This window comes from Gastrolobium bilobum, unplaced genomic scaffold (assembly GCF_033153095.1).
Source record: "Gastrolobium bilobum isolate Gb01-03AN ecotype WA unplaced genomic scaffold, APGP_CSIRO_Gbil_v1 utg48056, whole genome shotgun sequence".
Classification (NCBI taxonomy): domain Eukaryota; kingdom Viridiplantae; phylum Streptophyta; class Magnoliopsida; order Fabales; family Fabaceae; genus Gastrolobium; species Gastrolobium bilobum.
In genome coordinates, this window is record NW_026899624.1 from 32935 (window position 1) to 56107 (window position 23173).

Below are 23173 nucleotides of genomic sequence, written 5' to 3' on the forward strand. Positions count from 1 at the left end.
ACTCAAAGGTAAATGCTTTGTCCTTCTGCCAGAAATATCTTTTTGCATCCTTCCACTCTTGTATATATCATTTTTCACTATCTTACTCGTAGCTTGAACTTCATGTTTACTTTGGTTTTCAATTACTGCTGTGAAATAGTATTTTGGGTTCATATCCTTAATCATACCTATATTGCACTTTCATTATGTATTGCACTTTCACATTCAGTTTCTGTATTTTATGGGTTTTATTGCCATTTGAATGGAATGCTTTTATTCTTTGTATTAGCTTTTAATATCCTGAATTTATTATTTGATAAGTGAACATTTCTTTTGCTCCAAAATCTATTAACAACGTAATGCTCATGACTTTTATTTCGATGAAATGAAACTCGTTAGTTTTTTCATTTCGCTGAATGGCTATTGCATTTTATGCTATGAAGCTGTTTTGCCTTCATTAGCTACTCTTTCGTAGTGCTGTTTTCAAATTCCAATTTCTAATTTCTACTAGCTAAAATTGTATCTACTTGATAACATGTTCAAACTTTGTTTTAAAATGTATCTCTCTTGAGCATTGGATTGTGTTCTAACAAATTTCTTTATTCTTAGGTTGTTGACTGAATATTTGGTTAAATTTGTTTGTATTTCAGTCTTGCATGCACGGTGATCTAGCAGAATATAATTACTAGTTACTAAATATTCAATTAAATATTTTGGTTGCCATCATTTGCATATTTTTATTTAGCCTGCCAACAAGAGCAGGATATGAAATATACCAATCTCAATCTATGCTTCCCTGCTTTGTCCACCTTTAAATTATAGAATCATTGTGGTCGTTGTTGTGAGCTTCTGGTTCTGTATAAATATAACAAATGGAAGTGTAAAATCGTAGGTATGTTGTTACCTTCCTCAAGGAGCATAGCAAGGAAATATATAATGAAGTTCGTGCAGCGTACATTGATATAATACAAGCTGACTTTTATAATTAGATTCTTGAATCAATATTGCTATTTGGATTAGAAAAGTTTTGGTTTATCTTAATGTAAATTATCTTTGTTTATATTCTTGCTTGTAAGCATCTTTTTCAAAGTATAATGAACTTTACAGCAACATTTTAGTTCATATGTCATTTGGAGAATCTTTTTTGTTTGACGAGTTTACTATTCTAAAACCTAAGCCGCCTATAATATGGGAACCTGTTGACATAAAGCTTGTTTTGTACGATTAATGAATGTACCTAAATATAGGTTCTATATTGAAGGAAGTCCACACCAAAAATACATATTACATATTTTTTAAATGGAATTGTGTTGTGAGATATGAATATGATAGCATTCAAGACTTTAGGTAGCTCTGTTTTGGCCTGACACACATATAACTGCTGGATGGAAGGTGCTACTGCTTCTATGTTGATCATCAAGTGTCTCTAATGCTATGCCTGGTTAATCTATTGCTAACCTTCATACATTCATAGTTCTAAATCGTCAATCCACATAAAAGACTTTGTGCTCGGGTTGTTCCATTAGATTAGGATATTGTTTGATTCACAGAAAGTTATATTTATCAGGTACACACCGGATTAATGTTATTCAATTCAGCCACCCTTTTTTTGTTCAAGTCAAATATTGGTTTAGAAAGTGTGGGGTTCATAAATAGGGTTCTACTGCATGTGTGGAACTAATCAATAGACCCAAAAGCTTGTAATAAGCACACGCACCCACCCCACATTTTCATCAAAAGCAATTAAAAAATTCATTGCTTACACTTTACTACCCTGCACAGTATAAGCGGATAATCCTGCAGAATTGGAATTGATGCCATCTGTTTTTGGTCGAAGACAAACATGGCCTTGAAACTGTAAATTTTTCTAATGCAATTGAATTTTCTTCACTGTACTCAACTTGGTTCATCATACTATAAGTTTACATACATGTAATGCAAATATGAACAATAGGACTTTTCTGAAGCACTTTCATTATCTTCATCCTCTTCAGATTGAGACTCAGCATCATCCTCATTGTTACCTCCTTCTGTAGGATTTGATTTCTGCTGTTGCTGGTCATTTTGCAGTGTTTTGCTGTGCTTTTGATAGAGCATGTCTGAGTCCAGTAATGGTCTGGTAGTATAAATCTCCAGTGTTCTTCCCACTTGTTATCCTCTGTACATCCTCCTCAGCATTCTTAACATCCTCTAAAGTAATTGATTGGATCCTGTCAAGTTTTATGTGAATAGCTAAAACTTCTAGTGTACACTGAAAACTTCTAGTCTACTTATTGTTATTTTCTTCTAAAAGCATGAAAAGCTTTTAAAATAATTCAAGGAAATTCATTAATTTAGTTACTGCTCTAGACATGTGAATTATCAAATTCATTGTCCAACTTCATTGCTATGCTGTATTATGATAAGTTGCCGAAAGTTTAAATCTTTAGTTTGATCTAGGTTTATGCTTTATGTACCGTAGCTTCCAAAACTATACATTGAATTTATGACATGTTGCTGTTTTTTCTTATATTTGCAATTTGTTACACTGAAGGGTGATATATTGGAAGACCCAGCAAAATAACCTAAAAAGGATATGTACATGATGACTGTAGACCCCCAGGATGCTCCAAATCAACCAGAGTAAGCATGCTCTTAACTTGTCTGCAAACTTTATTTATAGCCTCCCAAACCAAGTTTTATTTGTTTCTTTTATTTTTTCCATAAGAGTGGAATGGCATCTCCTGTGCAATATTATGGATTCAGTTTTCTTAACACTGACTATTGTATGCACATGCATAAATGGCACTCTTACAATTGTTTACCTTATGGATATTTAACTCTATTTTTGTGTGAATGGTGTCTGTTCAGATTGAGGATATTTTGAATGAACTTGCAAGTATGGTATTTGCACTTGACCCATCAGGGGGGCAAGTTGGGGATGATTTAATAGCATTGCTTCAGCAGGGGAGACAATTTAATGAATCTAATAACAGTATGGTGTTCTCCCACTATTATACTCATTGGTATGTATATCCATCAAGTTCTCTTGGTCAAATGGTAGAGCATATGGATGATAGTAATAGACATGGTTTTTGTTGAGAAGAGCCAATTTATTGAGAGTGTGTGCGAAATTGTTGTCAAGGGTCATTGGGGCAATTTGTTGAATGCAAAGAATGGCTCTGCTCTCACTTCCACTACCATACACAATGTGCTTTTGCATCTCTCACTTTATGGTTATGGGCCCTCTTATTCCTTTCCATTCTTCAAATGGGTTGCCTCCATCCCACATTTTAGCCACTCCTTGCAATGTTCATGGACCATGATTCACATACTCACCAAACACAAACATTTCAAAACTGCACAACAGATGCTTGACAAAATTGCCCACAAGGATTTTCTTTCATCTCCTTCGGTTTTGAGCTCTTTGGTGAGGATTCATGACGACCCAGAAGTTAATTCACATGTTTTGAGCTGGCTTGTGATACATTATGCAAAGTCAAAGATGACCCAGGATGCAATTCAAGTTTTTGAACAGATGAGGTTGTTATATAAAGTCAAGCCCCATTTGCATGCTTGTACTGTGCTTTTGAATTGTTTGGTGAATGATGGGATTACTAATATGGTTTGGAAGATTCATAAGAATGGTTCAAGGTGGGGTTGTTCTCAATATCTACATTTACAATTGTTTAATCCATGCTTGTTCCAAATCAGGAGATGTGGAGAGGGCAGAACAGTTACTAAATGAGATGGAAGCAAAGGGTGCGCTTCCTGACATTTTTACATATAATACTTTGATATCATTATATTGCAAGAAAGGTATGCACTATGAGGCTTTGTCCATCCAGGACAAAATGGAAAAAGAGGGGATAAATCTTGATATAGTTAGTTATAATTCTCTTATTTATGGATTTTGCAGAGAAGGTAGGATGAGAGAAGCTATGAGGATGTTTAGTGAAATTAAAAGTGCAGCTCCCAATCACGTGACATATACTACGTTGATTGATGGTTATTGTAAAACGAATGAACTGGAGCAAGCTTTGAAAATGCGTGAGCTGATGGAGGCTAAGGGATTGTACCCTGGAGTTGTTACTTATAATTCAATTTTGCGCAAGCTGTGTCAAGATGGCAGGATAAAAGATGAACAAGCTTTTGAATGAGATGAGTGAAAGAAAAGTTCAAGCTTGAGAGAATATACATTACTCAGCAAATGTTTTCAAAAAAATTGTTCCTGAAAGTTTGCGTAAGTTTCTGTATTCCTCTATTCATGTGTGAGTCTGCTATGGCTCAAATTGTATACAGTTAGCAAGAAATAGAGAAAGAAAATGTTAAAAATATCATTTGAATTATATTTTTTATTTATGCCTGCATAGATATTGGACGTTTTTCATTACTATTCGATGAGAGCTTGGGATGGCATTGGCTTCAAATGAAAAGCAAGGATAAGAGAACAGATACTGCAAGTGTGGACATGAAATGGTATAACCTTGATAGACTGCAAAGGAGGTGAAGTTTGCTAGTAAGCGCAATGCAAAGATCTCTTGGGTATACTTTACTATTGGATGAGAACAGATATTTTTTATTTATGTTTCTTTATTGAAAAGGGAAAGAATCGAAATATGCATTTATTATACCCAACGAAAAGTTGCAAATTTTTTTTTTTCACTCAGGGTATACTTTACTAATATTCACTCAAGTAAACAAAAAAAACATATTAGTATATCACGAAATAAAATTGGTTTGTCATGTAAAAAAAATAAAATTAGATATTTTTTCAGTAGTTACGTTTTTTTTTTTTTTTGGTAATCAGTAGTTACAGTCTTTGTTTTGAAGAATTATACATCCAACTCATTAAATTTATCTATCTTATATATATATATATATATATATATATAATTTAAATTTAATATAAAATTATTGAATAAACAAAAAAAAAAAAAAAATTATATATATATATATATATATATAGTTGATAAAATTGAAATTTGAAATTTAATTGAAAATAATTAAGAAATGACATATTTATACTTTAAAAGAAAATAAAATAAAAACTTAACTTAAAAGAATAATATAAAAAGATAAAAAATTTCCATACAAGTATTTTTAAGAAAATATTTAATATAAACCTTTTAAATATATATGTATAATCAATTTAAAATATATATAAAAATTAAAAATTAAAAGAGAACAAAATTATTTTTTAAAAGTATGTATAATCAATACAAAACAATTTAAATTTTAAATTTTAAATTTTAAAATTAAATAAAAAAATTAAAAATGACAAATATTATTCGGTTAAAAAAAGTAGAAAAATTTATTGACTATAAATATGTAGATTTTAATTTAATGCATATGAAAGAAATTAAATTTTTACTCGTTTGATGTAAGAGCATAATTAACACAAAAGATATACCAATGATTGTGATTTTTGAAGAATTATACATCCAACCATTAGATTTTATAGATACTTAATAATTGATTTTTTTGGAACATATAATGTCAGAAAATTTATATAAACTGAACTAATGTTAAATATATTCTAAATTAAATAGAATTGCATAAGATATGCAATTTTTTTTTTATTTCTCCAACATTTGAGACGAAATGTCCAAAGATCTGAGACAGCGTATTATACAGTGGAAGTAGTTGAGATTTGCCACTATTTATATTTTTGTCAAATGGAAAAAAGTGAGTGGTCAAAAGAAGGATTTTGTTTCGGTGGGAAATGCAAAAAATGGAATTTGCAGTCCGCTTACCCTTCATCCTGAAAAAATGCAAGAAAAATCTTGGATTTTGAATTTTCATCATGGATTTAAGGCATATTAAAAGATTAAATGTTTCTCTTGTTATGGGAGATAAATTTATTTTTTATACACATATAAAAGTATATAAAATCCATGTGGATTCATATAAAAAAAATAATGAAAAAAAATATATAAAAAAATTATTTTCTATAACATGAGAAATATTAATCTCTATATAAAATTTACAAATATGGAATATTGTAATAATATTCTAGCAAGAAAAAAGAAATAGTATGATAATAAAAACTATAATGGATAAGAATGACCTATAAAAAATTTAACAGTGGAGCAACGAAATCATTACTCAATATTAATCATCCGCTCAAGATTTGATTTGATTTGTTTTGATTTGTTTTGTTTTTCAACATAATATTATTCTGATTTTTATTACCGTTACAATGACTAACAGTTATGATTCTTTATTGACAGTTAAATGTTTATAAAAAGGAATCTTTTATGTTTCTTTATTCAAAAGGGAAAGAATCGAAATATGCATTTATTATACCCAACGAAAAGTTGCAAAAAAAGTTTAGTATGGCGCTGTTGTCTTCTTTTCTTGTTTTAATTAACAATATAACATTAATTTGTCACTTTTATTTCTATAATTTTTTTTATTAATTTCAATAGCCTTTTCATTACGCTTAATTGGCATATAAATTAAATTTAAAATTAAGGATATTATATATGGTAATTTAATAATCTATCTATATCTTAATATATATATATATATATATATATAAATTTAAATTTAACATAAAATTATTGATTAAACGAAAAAAAAAGTTAACAATATAAAAATATATATATAGTTAATAAATTGAAATTTGAAATTTAATTGAAAAAAATTAAGAAATAAAATATTTATACTTGAAAAAAAACTAAAATAAAAACTTAACTTAAAAGATGAATATAAAAAGATAAAAAATTTCCATACAAGTATTTTTAAGAAAATGTTTAACTGTCAATAAAGAGAACAAAATATAAACGTTTTAAATATATATGTATAATCAACTTAAAAAATATATAAAAAATATAAATTAAAAGAGAACAAAATTATTTCAATTATAATTAATACAAAAGAATTTAAATTTTAAATTTTAAAATTAAATAACAAAATTGAAAATGACAAATATTATACGGTTAAAAAAAACTAGAAAAATTTAATCACTATAAAAATGAAAATTTTAATTTAATGCATATGAAAGAAATTAAAATTTTACTGTTTGATTTAAGAGCATAATTAACACAAAAATTCTACATAAAATAAGGACATAAAACAGAATGATTTTCTGGTAACGGATATATATAAAAAAATTGCTTATTTTAAAAATTCACTCACGGTATACTTTACTAATATTCACTGAAGTAAACAAAAAAAAGCATATTAGTATATCACGGAATAAAATTGGCAGAATTATAAATTAGTAGGATTTTGTCATTTCAAAAAAATAAAATTAGATATTTTTCAGTAGTTATGGTCTTTTTTTTTTTTTTTGGTTATCAGTAGTTACAGTCTTTGTTTTGAAGAATTATACTTCCAACTCATTAAATTTATCAATATCTTAAAATATATATGTATATATGTAAAATAAATTTAAATTTAATATAAAATTATTGTTTAAACGAAAAAAAATTAAAATTATAAAAATATATATATAGTTGATAAATTGAAATTTGAAATTTAATTGAAAAAAATTAAGAAATGACATATTTATACTATAAAAGAAAAGAAAATAAAAACTTAACTTAAAAGAATAATATAAAAAGATAAAAAATTTCCATACAAGTATTTTTAAGAAAATATTTAATATAAACCTTTTAAATATATATGTATAATCAATTTAAAATATATATAAAAATTATAAATTAAAAGAGAACAAAATTATTTTTTAAAAGTATGTATAATTAATACAAAACAATTTAAATTTTAAATTTTAAAATTAAATAACAAAATTGAAAATGACAAATATTATTCGGTTAAAAAAAGTAGAAAAATGTATTCACTATAAATATGTAAATTTTAATTTAATGCATATGAAAGAAATTAAATTTTTACTCTTTTGATGTAAGAGCATAATTAACACAAAATATTTACCGGTGATTGTGATTTTTGAAGAATTATACATCCAACCATTAAATTTTATAGATACTTAATAATTGATTTTTTTGGAACATATAATGTCATAAAAATTTATATAATATTTTGCCAAAAAAGTTGTAAGGACTTATAGAGAGAAAATAGTATTAATATAGATTATTTTTAATACCAATTTTTTATTAGAAAAATATATATTATGTCAATATTCATATAAATATTATATTGCTTCTTAATTAGATTTGTCTAATATGTTGATTTTAATAAAAAATTATACATTTTTGTGCTAAGAAAAATCGCGACCTATAACTTGAAAAATCATTTTTTAAATTTTCAAAAGCTCTAAAAAATCTAATGTTTTTGAGATGGATTAGGTTAGACTTTTGTTGGATTGTTATTTCTGTGTTGTTTTGTGATGAAAATCGCTTAAAAATTTATTTTTTTAGCTTTGATGAAGCTCTCCTAGCGAAACCCGGTTTCGAGCGGGTAGACCCGCCAAAAGAAAAAAAAACTTTGCAATTAGAAATCTTAAGAAAACATAGAGGTTAGTATAAGATTGTAAAAAAGACATCATATCTGTATTTCTCACTAAAAAATCTAATAAAATTTACATTAATAGAAAATTAACTAAAATCGTCATATATTTTGATATCACAAGATTTTTTTCTTTATTTAAAATACTTTTAAAATACTTGTTGAATACCACCGGATTTGACTGCACTCTAAAATAATCTTTTAAATTCTTAATCAAATATTAAGTGATTTTTTTCAATCCTTCAAAATCATAATTAAATATTAGTAGATTTTTTTTTGCAATTCTTTAAAATTTCAATCCATAGAAAATCTTTCCAAATTAGCACCCTGTCTCTTTATATATATTAGTAGTATATGTCTATTTTATTTAATTACTCTTCACAGTAATCCATTACCCTCTCCTTCCCTCTGAAACTGCGAATTCCTTTTTTGAATACTCTTCTTCACTCGGTCTCGTCTCGTCTACTGCTATGGCAGAACCATCCACCGCCGAAACCACCTCCGCCAGCGATGCTCATCCGCCGGCGCCAGCTTCCTCGTCGCTCAACGTCCTCGGATTAACGATCGACGAGAACAAGAAGCCTTCTCCCAAGTTCTTGGACGAGCCTGAAGACTCCAACATCCAAGCGGTTGGTTCGATCCCCATTCCCGATTTCTCTTTTCTCTCTTTCTCGGCGAGAAATTGACGGTTTATGGTTTTGAATTTATGTGCAGGTTTCGTCCGGCGACACTCCGTACACGTCAGCTACCACCTTCGAAGAACTGAATCTCTCACCGGAGCTTTTGAACGGACTCTACGTGGAGATGAAGTTCCATAAACCTAGTAAGATCCAAGCCGTAACCTTGCCTATGATCTTGAATCCTCCGAATAGGGATTTGGTCGCACACGCGCATAACGGTTCCGGAAAAACCACGTGTTTCCTTCTTGGTATGCTTAGTCGAGTTGATCCAAAGTTGCAGGCTCCTCAAGCTTTCTGCATTTGCCCAACCAGGGAGTTGGCTATTCAGGTAAGGTTCTAAGACATTGCTTTTTTAAATCGACATATAATCTTATTCTTTCATGGATTAAATAACCCATAACTATGGTTGGAAGAGCATTACTTTGGAGTCAGATTCTGTTCAAGCTTTAAGCTATCTTACCAAGTAATCTTGCTTGATCCTGCTTGATAATCTTATTCTACCATATAATCCTGCTTGATCCTGGACAAGTCCCAGCTGATGTTTAGTTACTACTGTTCGATCTGCTATGGCTAACAGTAGTGCCTTTTACGCTTTCTGTTTTTTGCTGTCTTTGTAGTTTGCTTTTAGGTTCTGTTTTTGTCTTGTGGGGCTATGCCCCATGTAATTACCAAAAATAAAATAAAAAAAATAACCCATAACTAAGAATGCAATAGCTGGTGGCCCCATACTTCCGGAAGAAAAGCTATATCCCTCCAAAGGGATATCTGATCGTGAGCCCTAGAAGTTTTTATTTTTTCTTCTTTTTTTTTGGAAAAGCTCAGCAATGCCCTGCGTGGTTTACTAGAATCACCTATATCCCGTTGTTTTTTTTATCACATATGTCTATTTGCAAAAAGTTATGTTTTTTATCACACATGCAGCTGTAATTTTTTTTTCACAAACCACATGGGTATATGTGATAAAAAAAAAATCACAAGGCATAGGTAATTCTAAAACAAACCATTTACTACAAAATCACCTATGCCTTTGATTATTTTTTATCACTCGTGTGGTTTGCGAAAGTATATGTTTTTTTATCTGCTCCCGTGATTTTTTACTTTTACAAACCATGGAACATATGTCATAGGTGATTCTAAAGCAAACCAGCTTCGGTGAACTTTCCTGTTTGTTTTTTTTTATTCGTTTGTTAATCACTGTTATCGAACTTTTCCTCGTGATTTTTTTATTTTTTACAAATCAATGGGACATATGTGATAAAAAACATTGGGCCATAGATGATTCTAAAACAAACCGGCATTGGTGAACTTTCCTCTCTTTTTTTATTCGTTTGTTAATCACTGTTATCGAACATTGTGATTTGTGACTGTGTTAGTTGTAGCTTGATGATTATTGTGTTGTGTGGCAGAATACTGAAGTTCTCCGAAAGATGGGAAAGTACATGGGGATTAGCTCAGAATGTGCTATACCAGCAGACAGTAGTGATGCTTTGCCGATAGCGAAACGGGCACCGATTATGGCTCAAGTGGTTATTGGGACCCCTGGCACGATTAATAAGTGGATGGCTTATAAGAAACTTGGGGTGACAAGGTTGAAGATTCTTGTTTTTGATGAGGCTGATCAAATGCTTGCTCAGGTAATTCTATCGTGATAATGAAATGTTGTTTATTTAGAATTTGAGGTTTCATTGTCCTTGGACTAGGCAAGCACATAGCCTTATCATTCTCCCTGAGCTTATTATTGTTACAATCTTTTGGGGAGTTGGCAACACCCTTGTTTTTTAATAGAATAAGTTACAATTAAATGGTAAGTTGTGACTCTCCTCCTTTAATGATGGATAAAGAGGAAGAGTGCACTAGTAGACCGCTTGTTTTAACCATAGTTTTAAATAGCGGGTAGCGGCCGACCCCAAAAACGCTATAGCGGTATAGCGGGTAGCGGTAAAACCGCTACTGTGAAGTCCATATAAATACTTATAATAAATTATACCACATATATTAATGCTATATAAATGCTAAAAGATAAGAAATCACCCAAAATAGGAGGAAATAAGTAATGAAAAGTATGATACTACACATTCAAAACAAGGATTAAAGGGAACATAAAGGAAGCAACATACTAGTTCATTGAAGGAAACTAAATTAATAATATTCTAGGAACATAAAGGATCCAAGTAGAGTCAAATACAAATTGCTCTATCAAAGTCAAGAAGGAAAAGAACTAATCAGAATTATCATCAAACATTTCTTCAAAGCCTTGTTCTTCTCCACCCTCACTTTCTTCACTAGTGTTAAATTTGTAGATTTGTTCATCCTCATCTTCTATTTCTTGGTTATCACCTTCTTCAATCTGTTCATCCCTTATTCCCTTAGAGCTTGATGGCATAGAGGCAGCTTCCTTCCTGAATCTAGTATGCTGCCTAGTGTAAGTTATAGGCTCATTAGCCCCAGTTACATTAGCAACATCTCCCCAAGTCAATGTATCATCATCAAAAACAAACTCATTTTCTGCATCTTCACCCACTTCTCCCACCAACCATTCATTACTTTCATCAATGTCTTTTAGGACAATAGGAGAGGGAAAGAAGATGACTACAGAAAGAAAACCATATTTGCCTCTTTTCTTAGCAAAAGTCTACGGAAAGAAAATGATGAAAAAGACGAGGGAAGAAAACAAGATTTCCCTCTCTTTTCATCAGCAAGATATAAAAAACAAATGCAAGTATATATATATATATATATATATATATATATATATATATATATTTTACATGTATTTATATTTTATTTTATCTTTGATAATATGCATTTATATTACATTAAACTGGAAAATATTTTTATTGTATCTTTTATTAAATTTAATAAAAAGTAATATAATTAATTTTTTCATTTTATTCTCTTGATTATTGACACTTACATTCTAACATTTTTTATTTTTAATAAAACAAACCCTTATATAAAAAAATATCCTTTAAACTAATACTTAATATCATCTAATTCTAATTTAAATAGATAAAATATCTGAAAATTTTATATCTTTTCTACACTTTTTTAAATTATATATCACATCTAAAAAATTATGTGATTCTAATTTGAAAAATTTCAAAAGTTTAAAAATAAACCCTTTTTTAAAAACAAACCCTTTTCTAATTTAATTTATATCTTGTTTAAATTATATATTTACAAGTTTTCAAAAACTTTTTTTAAAAGATTTAAAATAATTATTAAAATGGAGGAATTGAAAGCATATTATCAACAATGAAAAAAAGAAAGAGAGGAAACGTGTAGATATAGACTTATATCTGAAAAGCAGATGTGTGTGACAGCCAAAGAGAAGTGTACGGGACTGCAAGGAGTGTGACAGCAAAGAGATGTGTACGTGGCAGGTGTGCATGTGACATGATGACTGATTCAAACTTAAAGTTTTTTTTTTAAAAAAAAAATTGGCTGGCTTTTAAAGTTAAATATCTATTTTACCCTTCATTTATCCTTCCTTTTTTCCCATTATACCCTTAAATGATAATCTAATTTAATAAACACAGCCACCGTACTTTCAGCGTTTCGTCTTCTCCATTAACGTCTGCAACTCTTCTTCCTTTCCCTGTAGCGGCTTAATAACGTTGTAAGAGCTGTTGGCCGCCACTGCCGCCACCGTACGCTACCGGCGTCTACCGGAAACTGTGGCGTCGCGGTTCGAAAGTTGCGGCTGGGTGCCGCAACCCGCACCAGAACCGCTATCGCGCGCTATAGCGCCGCTATTTCAATCATAGGTTTTAACTCATGATAATATATATCTTTTTCTAGTTAGTAATTACTCTCTAGTAAGTATTCTAGAGATCCTAGGACCTAGTTTTAGGTTCAGGGAATTGTTATGGTTTACTGAATTAGTATTGTGATTTTCTTTTGTTTTTTAAAGCAGAGGTATTCGCAGTTCGGGTTCTAAATATGTTGTGCCCTAACTTGCTTAATTACTGTAAACTTTGCAGGATGGATTTAAAGATGATTCCCTGAGGATAATGAAAGGAATAGAAAAAGTCAATTCTAACTGTCAGGTTTGTTGAACTCTTTCTTGCGTAGTGTGCTTGTGTGCATGGCATTTTCATCCATCCAAGAAATTCTGGCATAGACTTAGTCTACAAGTTGCATAGCCTAAGCTAAGTACACACTTGACACATCGTCATTTTACATTAAATAACTACATGATATATGTGTCAATCTACTACTTTTAAAATGATAATGTATTAGTTTATGTTTTGGTTTTATTTATATGACTTGTGTAGATCAAATCTATGCAAGAATTTATCAATCCATAGGGACAGCACATCCATGTATACATGTTGTTTAAATTACCGTCACCCATCCTTCAACCTGTTCGGGTAGAACACCTGCCAATTCATGGAAGGTCATGCTCTCCCTGAGCCCTTGTGCAACTTGTGAAGTATATTTAAAAGAGTAAAGTGATTCATTCATCTTATAAGAACAGAAAAAAGTATGAGGAATTTTTTACGTAGTACATCATGCTCAATCAAATAATATTGCATAGATATGAAGATTGAATGTTAATTTGATTGATGCTAATGGTTTGCTATAATTTAATTTGAATCTATGTAGAAGGGAATTATAACTGTTCCTTGTTATTTTTGTGCACCATAACCATTTCGTCTGTACTTAAATGAACATTTTACCAAGATTGGTTGCTTTGTATGTGATTCAAATGTTGTGTGTGCTTGTATGTGATGTAGTTGTTTTTTTAGTTTCTTTTCTTATCTAAGAAGATTTTGATTGACTTGTGTATGTCTAGGTTCTTCTGTTTTCTGCTACATTGAATGACATTGTCCAGAATTTTGTTTCGAGGACAGTCAAGCAGGATTATAATACACTTTTTGTGAAGGAACTATCTTTAGATGCCGTAAAGCAATATAAAGTTCATTGTCCTGATGAACTCTCTAAGATTGAAATGAAAAAAGATTACATACTCGAAATAGGAGAGAATCTGGGGCAAACTATAATATTTGTGCGCACAAGAAATAGTGCAAAAATGTTACATAAATCACTTGTCGAAATAGGAGAGAATCTGGGGCAAACTATAATATTTGTGCGCACAAGAAATAGTGCAAAAATGTTACATAAATCACTTGTTGTCGCTCCTGTTGTCGCTCCCGTCGCCCCAAGTAAGGGAGTCGACAAGGGAAAAAGGAAAGTGGTGAACATTGTTAAAAGGAAGGTCCGGTCTGCAGCGGACATTCCTGCCGAGGAGCTTGCTAGGAGGACTGGCGGCCCGGTTATTAAGGATGTGCAGGAGAATGCCCAGAGTTTGGCGGTCAACCCTTCTGCACCTGAAGTTATTCCTCCTAAACCAACGTATTCTGGAAGGAAGAGGGTTGCTAGCGAGGATTTAAGCTCGCCTAAAGGAGCTAAAACGGTTAGGGTGGAGCCGACTGAGTCTGGTCAATCAGGTGGTAGTCTCTCGTTTGCCATGGAGAGTTTCTCGGACGCCCCTGTTGTCGCTCCCGTCGCCCCAAGTAAGGGAGTCGACAAGGGAACCCGGGAGGCTACTCTTGCTGTTGACAACCGTTGTTCTACCCAGCATGATGACTTGGTACAGAAAGGGCGCAAGATTGAGTCCTTAACGGCCGAGATCAGGCGGTTGGGTAAGGAAATTAGTGACCTGAAGGCAACCAATAAAACTTTATCTGACAGCAACCAAGAACTGAAGGGGGCTAGTGACGTGGTGCAACGCCTGTCGCAGGAGAAGGATGACTTATCAAAGTTATTGGATGAGTCTTCAACCGAGAAAAAGGGGCTCCAGGCGGCGAATAGCCAGTTGACTGCCGAGAAAGCTGCCCTTCAGTCGGAGAAGGATGCGTTATCTGTTGAGTTGACTGGCGTATGTGGTAACTTGCATGCCGCCCAAGAGGATTTTAAAAAAGCTTCTAGGCGAGTACAGGAGCTGGAGCTTGGCTTGCCTTCAGTTTTTTATGATTCTTTTAACAACGCCCTGAATCAGGTTCAATTTCGATATCCTAAGATAGATGCTTCGGGCTTGAGTGCCGATTATGTGGTGGAAGGGAAACGCCTGCTTCATAAACTCTATAATGGCGAGACGACTGTGATAGAGGAAGGGCCTGACTCTGATGAGGAAGAGGATGATGTAGAGGAAGAATCAGCCAAGTTCGGTGACTCACCTTTAGGCGACCACCATGTGCTGAGCGGAGAGCAACCCGTAGATGGCGAACCTACTGACGCCGTAGAGATCCCGTCGTGCGGATCCCATCGTTGGCGATGGTGTTATTGGCAACACTTCCTTTGGAAGGTATTGGTGAGGAAGCTTCATCTAGGAATAACGTTGAAGACACTGCTGGGGAGGACGCCACTGAGGGGGTCTCAATAGCTGAAGAGGGAATCCCTACTGAAGATTGCCCAACTTAGTTTTTCTTTTTAACAACTATCTGTGTTTGCCATAGTTGATTCGCCACTGTAGAATTGTACTTGTTATTAATCAATGGATAACCTTTCTTTTGGCAACTTCAACGCTTGATTATTGATAAATGATTGTGTAATACGCTTATTAACTGCACACTGGCTGCGGAGTAATTTGGAACTTCCTCCAATATCTATGTTTTTTTTTATCTAATGTTAAATATACATCTGAGAGATTTTTTGTATTTCTTTATTCTTTATTGATGACCCTTGCCATTAAGGATAGAAATTTTCACTAGAGACCAAAATTTGAGCATGGTCTACCAAATTCTCTTACGGATTCATTATGGCACAAAAATTTTCAATCTCTGTTGCTTAAATTTTATGCATGATATAGACTTGATGAAGAATGTGTATACTGTTCAAAATACTAACTGTGTTCGTATATATGTTCTACCAACTTCAGAAATTGATAAATATACATCTGAGAGATTTTATATATTTCTTTATTCTTTATTGATGACCCTTGCCATTAAGGATAGAAATTTTCACTAGAGACCAAAATTTGAGCATGCTCTACCAAATTCTCTTACGGATTCATTATGGCACAAAATATGTTGGCACTTCAATCTCTGTTGCTTAAATTTTATGCATGATATAGACTTGATGAAGAATGTGTATACTGTTCAAAATACTAACTGTGTTCGTATATATGTTCTACCAACTTCAGAAATTGATAAATATACATCTGAGAGATTTTATATATTTCTTTATTCTTTATTGATGACCCTTGCCATTAAGGATAGAAATTTTCACTAGAGACCAAAATTTGAGCATGCTCTACCAAATTCTCTTACGGATTCATTATGGCACAAAAGGTGTTGGCACTTCAATCTCTGTTGCTTAAATTTTATGCATGATAAAGACTTGATGAAGAATGTGTATACTGTTCAAAATACTAACTGTGTTCGTATATATGTTCTACCAACTTCAGAAATTGATAAAAAACCTTTGTACCAATATGGCCTAACTTTCTTTTATAGCTTAGAGTCTCGCCATTTAAATTAGGGAATATTGGTTATAGAATATAAAGGTTACACATTTTGACAGACTAAAATCCAATCCAAACAAGTAAAGGAAGAAAAATGGGGAGAAAGAACCTTGATGATCCCTTTGAGGTGCTTGACGAGCTCAGAATCGGAATTTGGGAGGTGAGAATGGTCTGCGAGAAGGAACAAATAAGAGAATGAGGAAAAGAAGCGAAGAAAGAAAGGAAATTTGAAGAAAGTACCAGGTGGGTTGTAAAGGCCAGAGCGGTCGATGGAGATTGCAGTGCCCTCGTCCACGGAAGGTGTGTCAGGTGAAGAAGAAGAAAGCAATGATATATATTGTAATGAAGTAAGGGGGCGTTTAGTAGGAGAGAAATTTTTTTTTATCCGGATAATAATTATTACTGGAATGTAGCTGGAAATATATTTTACTGAAATATTATTAAAAAACTGTTTGGCAGACCTATATTTTTCTGGGAAAATTAAGGTTATTTTACTGAGTATGTGTTTGGTTGGTTATGAAATATGAGTGGGAATGTGAGGTTATTTTACCAAAATAACCTCACCTTTACCCTTTACCAAAATTGTAACGTTCGTTCCTGAAGACCACTTAGAAAGAGATCTGAGTTTGAAGTGAGTCAGATTTATTAACGTTCACGCTCCTCAACATACGAAGATGAAGGAGGGTAACTTGGATCAACTCAAAGGTAAATGCTTTGTCCTTCTGCCAGAAATATCTTTTTGCATCCTTCCACTCTTGTATATATCATTTTTCACTATCTTACTCGTAGCTTGAACTTCATGTTTACTTTGGTTTTCAATTACTGCTGTGAAATAGTATTTTGGGTTCATATCCTTAATCATACCTATATTGCACTTTCATTATGTATTGCACTTTCACATTCAGTTTCTGTATTTTATGGGTTTTATTGCCATTTGAATGGAATGCTTTTATTCTTTGTATTAGCTTTTAATATCCTGAATTTATTATTTGATAAGTGAACATTTCTTTTGCTCCAAAATCTATTAACAACGTAATGCTCATGACTTTTATTTCGATGAAATGAAACTCGTTAGTTTTTTCATTTCGCTGAATGGCTATTGCATTTTATGCTATGAAGCTGTTTTGCCTTCATTAGCTACTCTTTCGTAGTGCTGTTTTCAAATTCCAATTTCTAATTTCTACTAGCTAAAATTGTATCTACTTGATAACATGTTCAAACTTTGTTTTAAAATGTATCTCTCTTGAGCATTGGATTGTGTTCTAACAAATTTCTTTATTCTTAGGTTGTTGACTGAATATTATTTTGGTTAAATTTGTTTGTATTTCAGTCTTGCATGCACGGTGATCTAGCAGAATATAATTACTAGTTACTAAATATTCAATTAAATATTTTGGTTGCCATCATTTGCATATTTTTATTTAGCCTGCCAACAAGAGCAGGATATGAAATATACCAATCTCAATCTATGCTTCCCTGCTTTGTCCACCTTTAAATTATAGAATCATTGTGGTCGTTGTTGTGAGCTTTCTGGTTCTGTATAAATATAACAAATGGAAGTGTAAAATCGTAGGTATGTTGTTACCTTCCTCAAGGAGCATAGCAAGGAAATATATAATGAAGTTCGTGCAGCGTACATTGATATAATACAAGCTGACTTTTATAATTAGATTCTTGAATCAATATTGCTATTTGGATTAGAAAAGTTTTGGTTTATCTTAATGTAAATTATCTTTGTTTATATTCTTGCTTGTAAGCATCTTTTTCAAAGTATAATGAACTTTACAGCAACATTGTAGTTCATATGTCATTTGGAGAATCTTTTTTGTTTGACGAGTTTACTATTCTAAAACCTAAGCCGCCTATAATATGGGAACCTGTTGACATAAAGCTTGTTTTGTACGATTAATGAATGTACCTAAATATAGGTTCTATATTGAAGGAAGTCCACACCAAAAATACATATTACATATTTTTTAAATGGAATTGTGTTGTGAGATATGAATATGATAGCATTCAAGACTTTAGGTAGCTCTGTTTTGGCCTGACACACATATAACTGCTGGATGGAAGGTGCTACTGCTTCTATGTTGATCATCAAGTGTCTCTAATGCTATGCCTGGTTAATCTATTGCTAACCTTCATACATTCATAGTTCTAAATCGTCAATCCACATAAAAGACTTTGTGCTCGGGTTGTTCCATTAGATTAGGATATTGTTTGATTCACAGAAAGTTATATTTATCAGGTACACACCGGATTAATGTTATTCAATTCAGCCACCCTTTTTTTGTTCAAGTCAAATATTGGTTTAGAAAGTGTGGGGTTCATAAATAGGGTTCTACTGCATGTGTGGAACTAATCAATAGACCCAAAAGCTTGTAATAAGCACACGCACCCACCCCACATTTTCATCAAAAGCAATTAAAAAATTCATTGCTTACACTTTACTACCCTGCACAGTATAAGCGGATAATCCTGCAGAATTGGAATTGATGCCATCTGTTTTTGGTCGAAGACAAACATGGCCTTGAAACTGTAAATTTTTCTAATGCAATTGAATTTTCTTCACTGTACTCAACTTGGTTCATCATACTATAAGTTTACATACATGTAATGCAAATATGAACAATAGGACTTTTCTGAAGCACTTTCATTATCTTCATCCTCTTCAGATTGAGACTCAGCATCATCCTCATTGTTACCTCCTTCTGTAGTGTAACACCCCGTTCTAGAACCGGTTTGTTAACATCGCATTATGATATTAAGCGCAGTTACAATCACATGGGTTCAATTAAAATCCGGATAAATTTTTCATTTTAAAACGTACCGAACTTATAATACCCAATTTCGTGATCATAACCATATTACCTTGCGGAAACAGATAAATTAAGCTTAACATCATGTTCATTTTCCATTTTTAAACCATTAATTTACTTCTTATTTAGTTCACAACCTCTACTATATTGTAGGTTTCTTCATTAGCTATGCGTGGCTTCAAACCGCGCTCAAATCGGAGCACTGTAGCCCAAGTTAGGACAATTTGAAGCAACACAAGATAGTGTTGGTCACAGGCCCCGCGCGCTTCAGCGCGCTATCGGGCGCTCAAGCCTCCATCTGGGCGCTTAAGCGCACGGAGGCAGTAAGCATCAGGCATTCCAGTGTGGATGGGCGCTTAAGCGCGCATCAGGGCGCTCAAGCGCGCTATCCTGGGCGCTTAAGCTCCCATTGGGACGTTTTAGCGCGCAGAGTCAGAAGCATCTCCTCCTTCAGTGGCTAAGGGCGCTCAAGCGCGGACCAGGGCGCTCAAGCGCGCAACCCTGGGCGCTTAAGCCCCACCCTGGGCGCTAAAACACGAGGGGACAGTAAGCATCCCAACTTTCTGCAGCAAAGGGCGCTTAAGCGCAAGCCAGGGCGCTCCAGCGCGCAATCCTGGGCGCTTCAGCCCCCACTTGGGCGCTCCAGCGCGAGGAGGCAGAATGCATTGGCACACGGAGGGGCAGCAGGGCGCTTGGGCGCGCTCCTGGGCGCTTAAGCGCGCTGCCAGGGAATTCCAATTCCCACATTTTTCAAGTCCAAGCCTAGGGGAAGATGCATCCCCATTCCAAACCCCAATTGTCCATGCCCCAAAACTAAATCCTAGCACACATCCAACCTCTCCTCATGAGATTTAGCTAGAATTTGGGCAGCATGACCTTTGTTTTCTCATCGTTTACCAATTTAAACAAAGGGTACCTAATTGATTTTCAGCCCAACCAATTCAACAACTCAATACATAACAAGCATGCATATATTGAATTTCAAGTAGGCATCATTTACATTACATATCATTTACAAATCATAGAACTTAGCTTACAAAACACTATGATCATTCCCTTGGCTCCCATCAACAAAAGGTGTAACCAAAGGCATGAGCATAGGCTAAGTTCATCCAATGAATCAAGATATACAAATGACCAAAGGCTTTGAAAATAAATTCCTATACATGTCAACTACAAAGGCATGCATAAACTCAAAAGGAATGCCACATTTCATGCATAATCCAGATATGGCCACTTGCCACCAGAGGCTCCTGCAGCATCCTTACCTGAAAGGGGGTCCCCACAACACGGGGTGAGATATACGAATATATCCAGTAAACCAGGGGTCCTTGGAGCATCTCTCCACCCCACAGTTCCATATCAGTGTAATAGCAATAACAATAATAATGCAGTAAATACATATCTATGCAAAGTGCAATACATCTCCAGGAGAAATCCCTCGAGCTCTCAAGCTGTCCTAAGGAAACTCAGATGCAAATAGTCCTACTGGCCAGCTAACTACCATGTATGATTTACGCATCGTCATGCAACATACCAACATAGGGAAACACCATCCTATGCCACACCAAATGCATACACATACGTATAACAAAGCATTACACTATTTTATTGCATTTATATACACAATCACAACCTCCACCCTTTCAGGGCTTGGTAGAACAGTCAAGGGAATTACACCCAAGGTCCGAAGGCTTACCTCAATGCTTCAGTCGACCTTTGTTCTTCACCAACAGTTTCAGCAATCCACTTTTACAAATATACACCTATACAAGGGTAATGCAATTAACATATTGCATTCAAGGATAACTCATCATCATCAATCCAAGCTATCCTATTCATACCACAACACAAGGATGAGCTTACCAATTCCAATGAGCTATTCAAGCTCCATAGCTTGCTCCAATGATTGATCACTCACGGTTGGTCCAAATGTCTCAATCCTAGACATCACAAGGACACAATCAATCATTCAACTCACTAATTGTTCAACATGCTAGAATACTAACCAATCCAAGCATGAATTTTCCAATATTATGAACAATTATCAAATGACCATCTAGGCTCATTTCCACCGATTAAATGTCGTTCCTAGCATTTTTCACAACATGCTCTAAGCTTAAATCTTCCTAGAACATAGTCAACTTACTCACAATTTCTAAAATTCCCACTTTACTATTCACAAAACCCTACTCATGAAATTTTCCATGAAAATAAGGTTCAAGGGTTTAAATCTTACCACCAATGGTTGCACAACAATGATGTGAGTGCTCCTCAAGCTCCCATGGAGGTAGAAGCCACCAAAACTCCAAAATCTCACCAATGGCCGAATTTTTGAGAGGCAATATCCCTCTCCACAATGCTCCCCACTCAAAACAAAGCAAGGATTATGAAAGAGGAGGAGATTCTAAGCGATTTAGGCTTTTGAATCACTCAAATCGGTTAAGGTTTCCTCTCTCTCTCTCTCTCTCCCTTTCTTCTCCCTTCTTCTCCCTCTCCTTTCTTCTCTTCTGGTTCGACGGGTTGCTGGGGGAAATGGGGGGTTCTTTTTGGTGTTTTATCACTTAACATTGGTTAAGTGGTAACATGTGGGTATTGGTTCGTCTATCTATTTAACTCCAATAATTACCAAACTTTACCCAAAAGTCTGGAATATTATTCTAGGAATATTACTATTTTTATTTTTATATTTTGGGCACTTTCGTCAGTACCCATTTATACCCCTTAATTTTCACTGAGTACACTTTTTAACTCCAAAGTGACTCAGATTCATTTAATTAAGCCTTATACTTAATTTCACTCACTAAAACATGTTTAATTAATTAATTACACTAGATTTACTAATTAATTAAGTTGGGCTATTATAATCACCCCACCTTTTAGCGATTTTGTCCGCAAAATCAAGAACGTACCTGTCCTTAAACTCAGGATATTGCCGGAGAAGCTCATCTTCCCGCTCCCAAGTGGACTCTTCAGGCGTCCTTCCTTCCCACTGGACTTTCACCATAGGAATAGATTTATTTCTCAGCTTCTTCTCATCTCTTTCGAGTATCTTCAGTGGTCCAACAGGAGTCTTCAAATTCTCCCGGATTTCAACATTATCAGGTTGAACCACATGAGAAGGATCAGCTACATATTTCCTCAGCTGAGAAACATGAAACACATCATGCAAATTTGCCAATTGCGGAGGTAAGGCAAGCTGGTAGGCAACCGGTCCCACCCTACGAAGAATCTGATAGGGTTCAATAAATCTCGGACTCAGCTTCCTCACTCCAAGGGCTCGTCCCACACCCGTAACCGGTGACAGCTTCAGGAACACATGATCTCCCTCCTCAAACTCTAGAGGCCGGTGCTTGAGATCATAATAACTTTTCTGACGATCCTGAGCCCTTTTCAGACGATCCTTAATCATTTTAATCTGCTCAGTAGTCTCCTGAACAAAATCCAATCCAAACCGCTCTGTGTCTCCAACCTCTGACCAACAAGTAGGTGTCCTACACCTGCGACCATACAAGGCCTCGTAGGGAGCCATACCCAGACTAGCATGAAAACTATTATTATATGAAAACTCAACCAGCGGGAGATATCGATCCCATGCAGTACCCTGCTCCAGGGTGCAAGCCCTCAGCATATCCTCCAACGTCTGAATGGTCCTCTCAGTCTGACCATCCGTCTGTGGGTGATAAGCAGTGCTCAGTCTCAACTGAGTGCCAAGAGCCTCCTGCAATGCTCCCCAGAAGCGAGAAGTGAACTTCTCCCGATCACTAACAATGCTCTCAGGCACCCCATGAAGCCTCACAATCTCCTTCACATAG

The 23173-nt window shown here is 34.0% G+C and overlaps 1 protein-coding gene and 1 long non-coding RNA gene across 3 annotated transcripts; one reads left to right on the forward strand and one right to left on the reverse strand.

Annotated features, from left to right (window-relative positions):
- Positions 1-8861: 8861 nt before the first annotated feature.
- Positions 8862-15459, forward strand: LOC133292089 (ATP-dependent RNA helicase DRS1-like). The gene is made up of 5 exons (XM_061490464.1): positions 8862-9020; positions 9106-9399; positions 10478-10705; positions 13055-13120; positions 13870-15459. Exons 1-5 carry the CDS (start codon positions 8862-8864, stop codon positions 15457-15459), a joined length of 2337 nt encoding a protein of 778 aa, XP_061346448.1.
- Positions 15460-19991: 4532 nt separating this feature from the next.
- LOC133292086 (uncharacterized) lies at positions 19992-21823 on the reverse strand. 2 transcript variants are annotated; one of them, XR_009748871.1, is made up of 4 exons: positions 21598-21823; positions 21225-21301; positions 21058-21124; positions 19992-20626 (listed from the first exon to the last, which is right to left on the reverse strand). It is a non-coding gene; the product is annotated as an uncharacterized LOC133292086 (long non-coding RNA). The 2 variants fall into 2 exon arrangements; XR_009748870.1 differs by having other exon boundaries at positions 21225-21643.
- Between the last annotated feature and the right edge of the window lie 1350 nt (positions 21824-23173).

Excerpts from the sequence above, each read along its gene's own strand:
- LOC133292089 (XM_061490464.1), top strand. The coding sequence starts at position 8,862 with ATGGCAGAACCATCCACCGCCGAAACCACCTCCGCCAGCGATGCTCAT. Across the intron at positions 9,400-10,477 it reads CCAGGGAGTTGGCTATTCAG|AATACTGAAGTTCTCCGAAA; the intron begins GTAAGGTTCTAA and ends GTTGTGTGGCAG. Across the intron at positions 10,706-13,054 it reads CTGATCAAATGCTTGCTCAG|GATGGATTTAAAGATGATTC; the intron begins GTAATTCTATCG and ends TAAACTTTGCAG.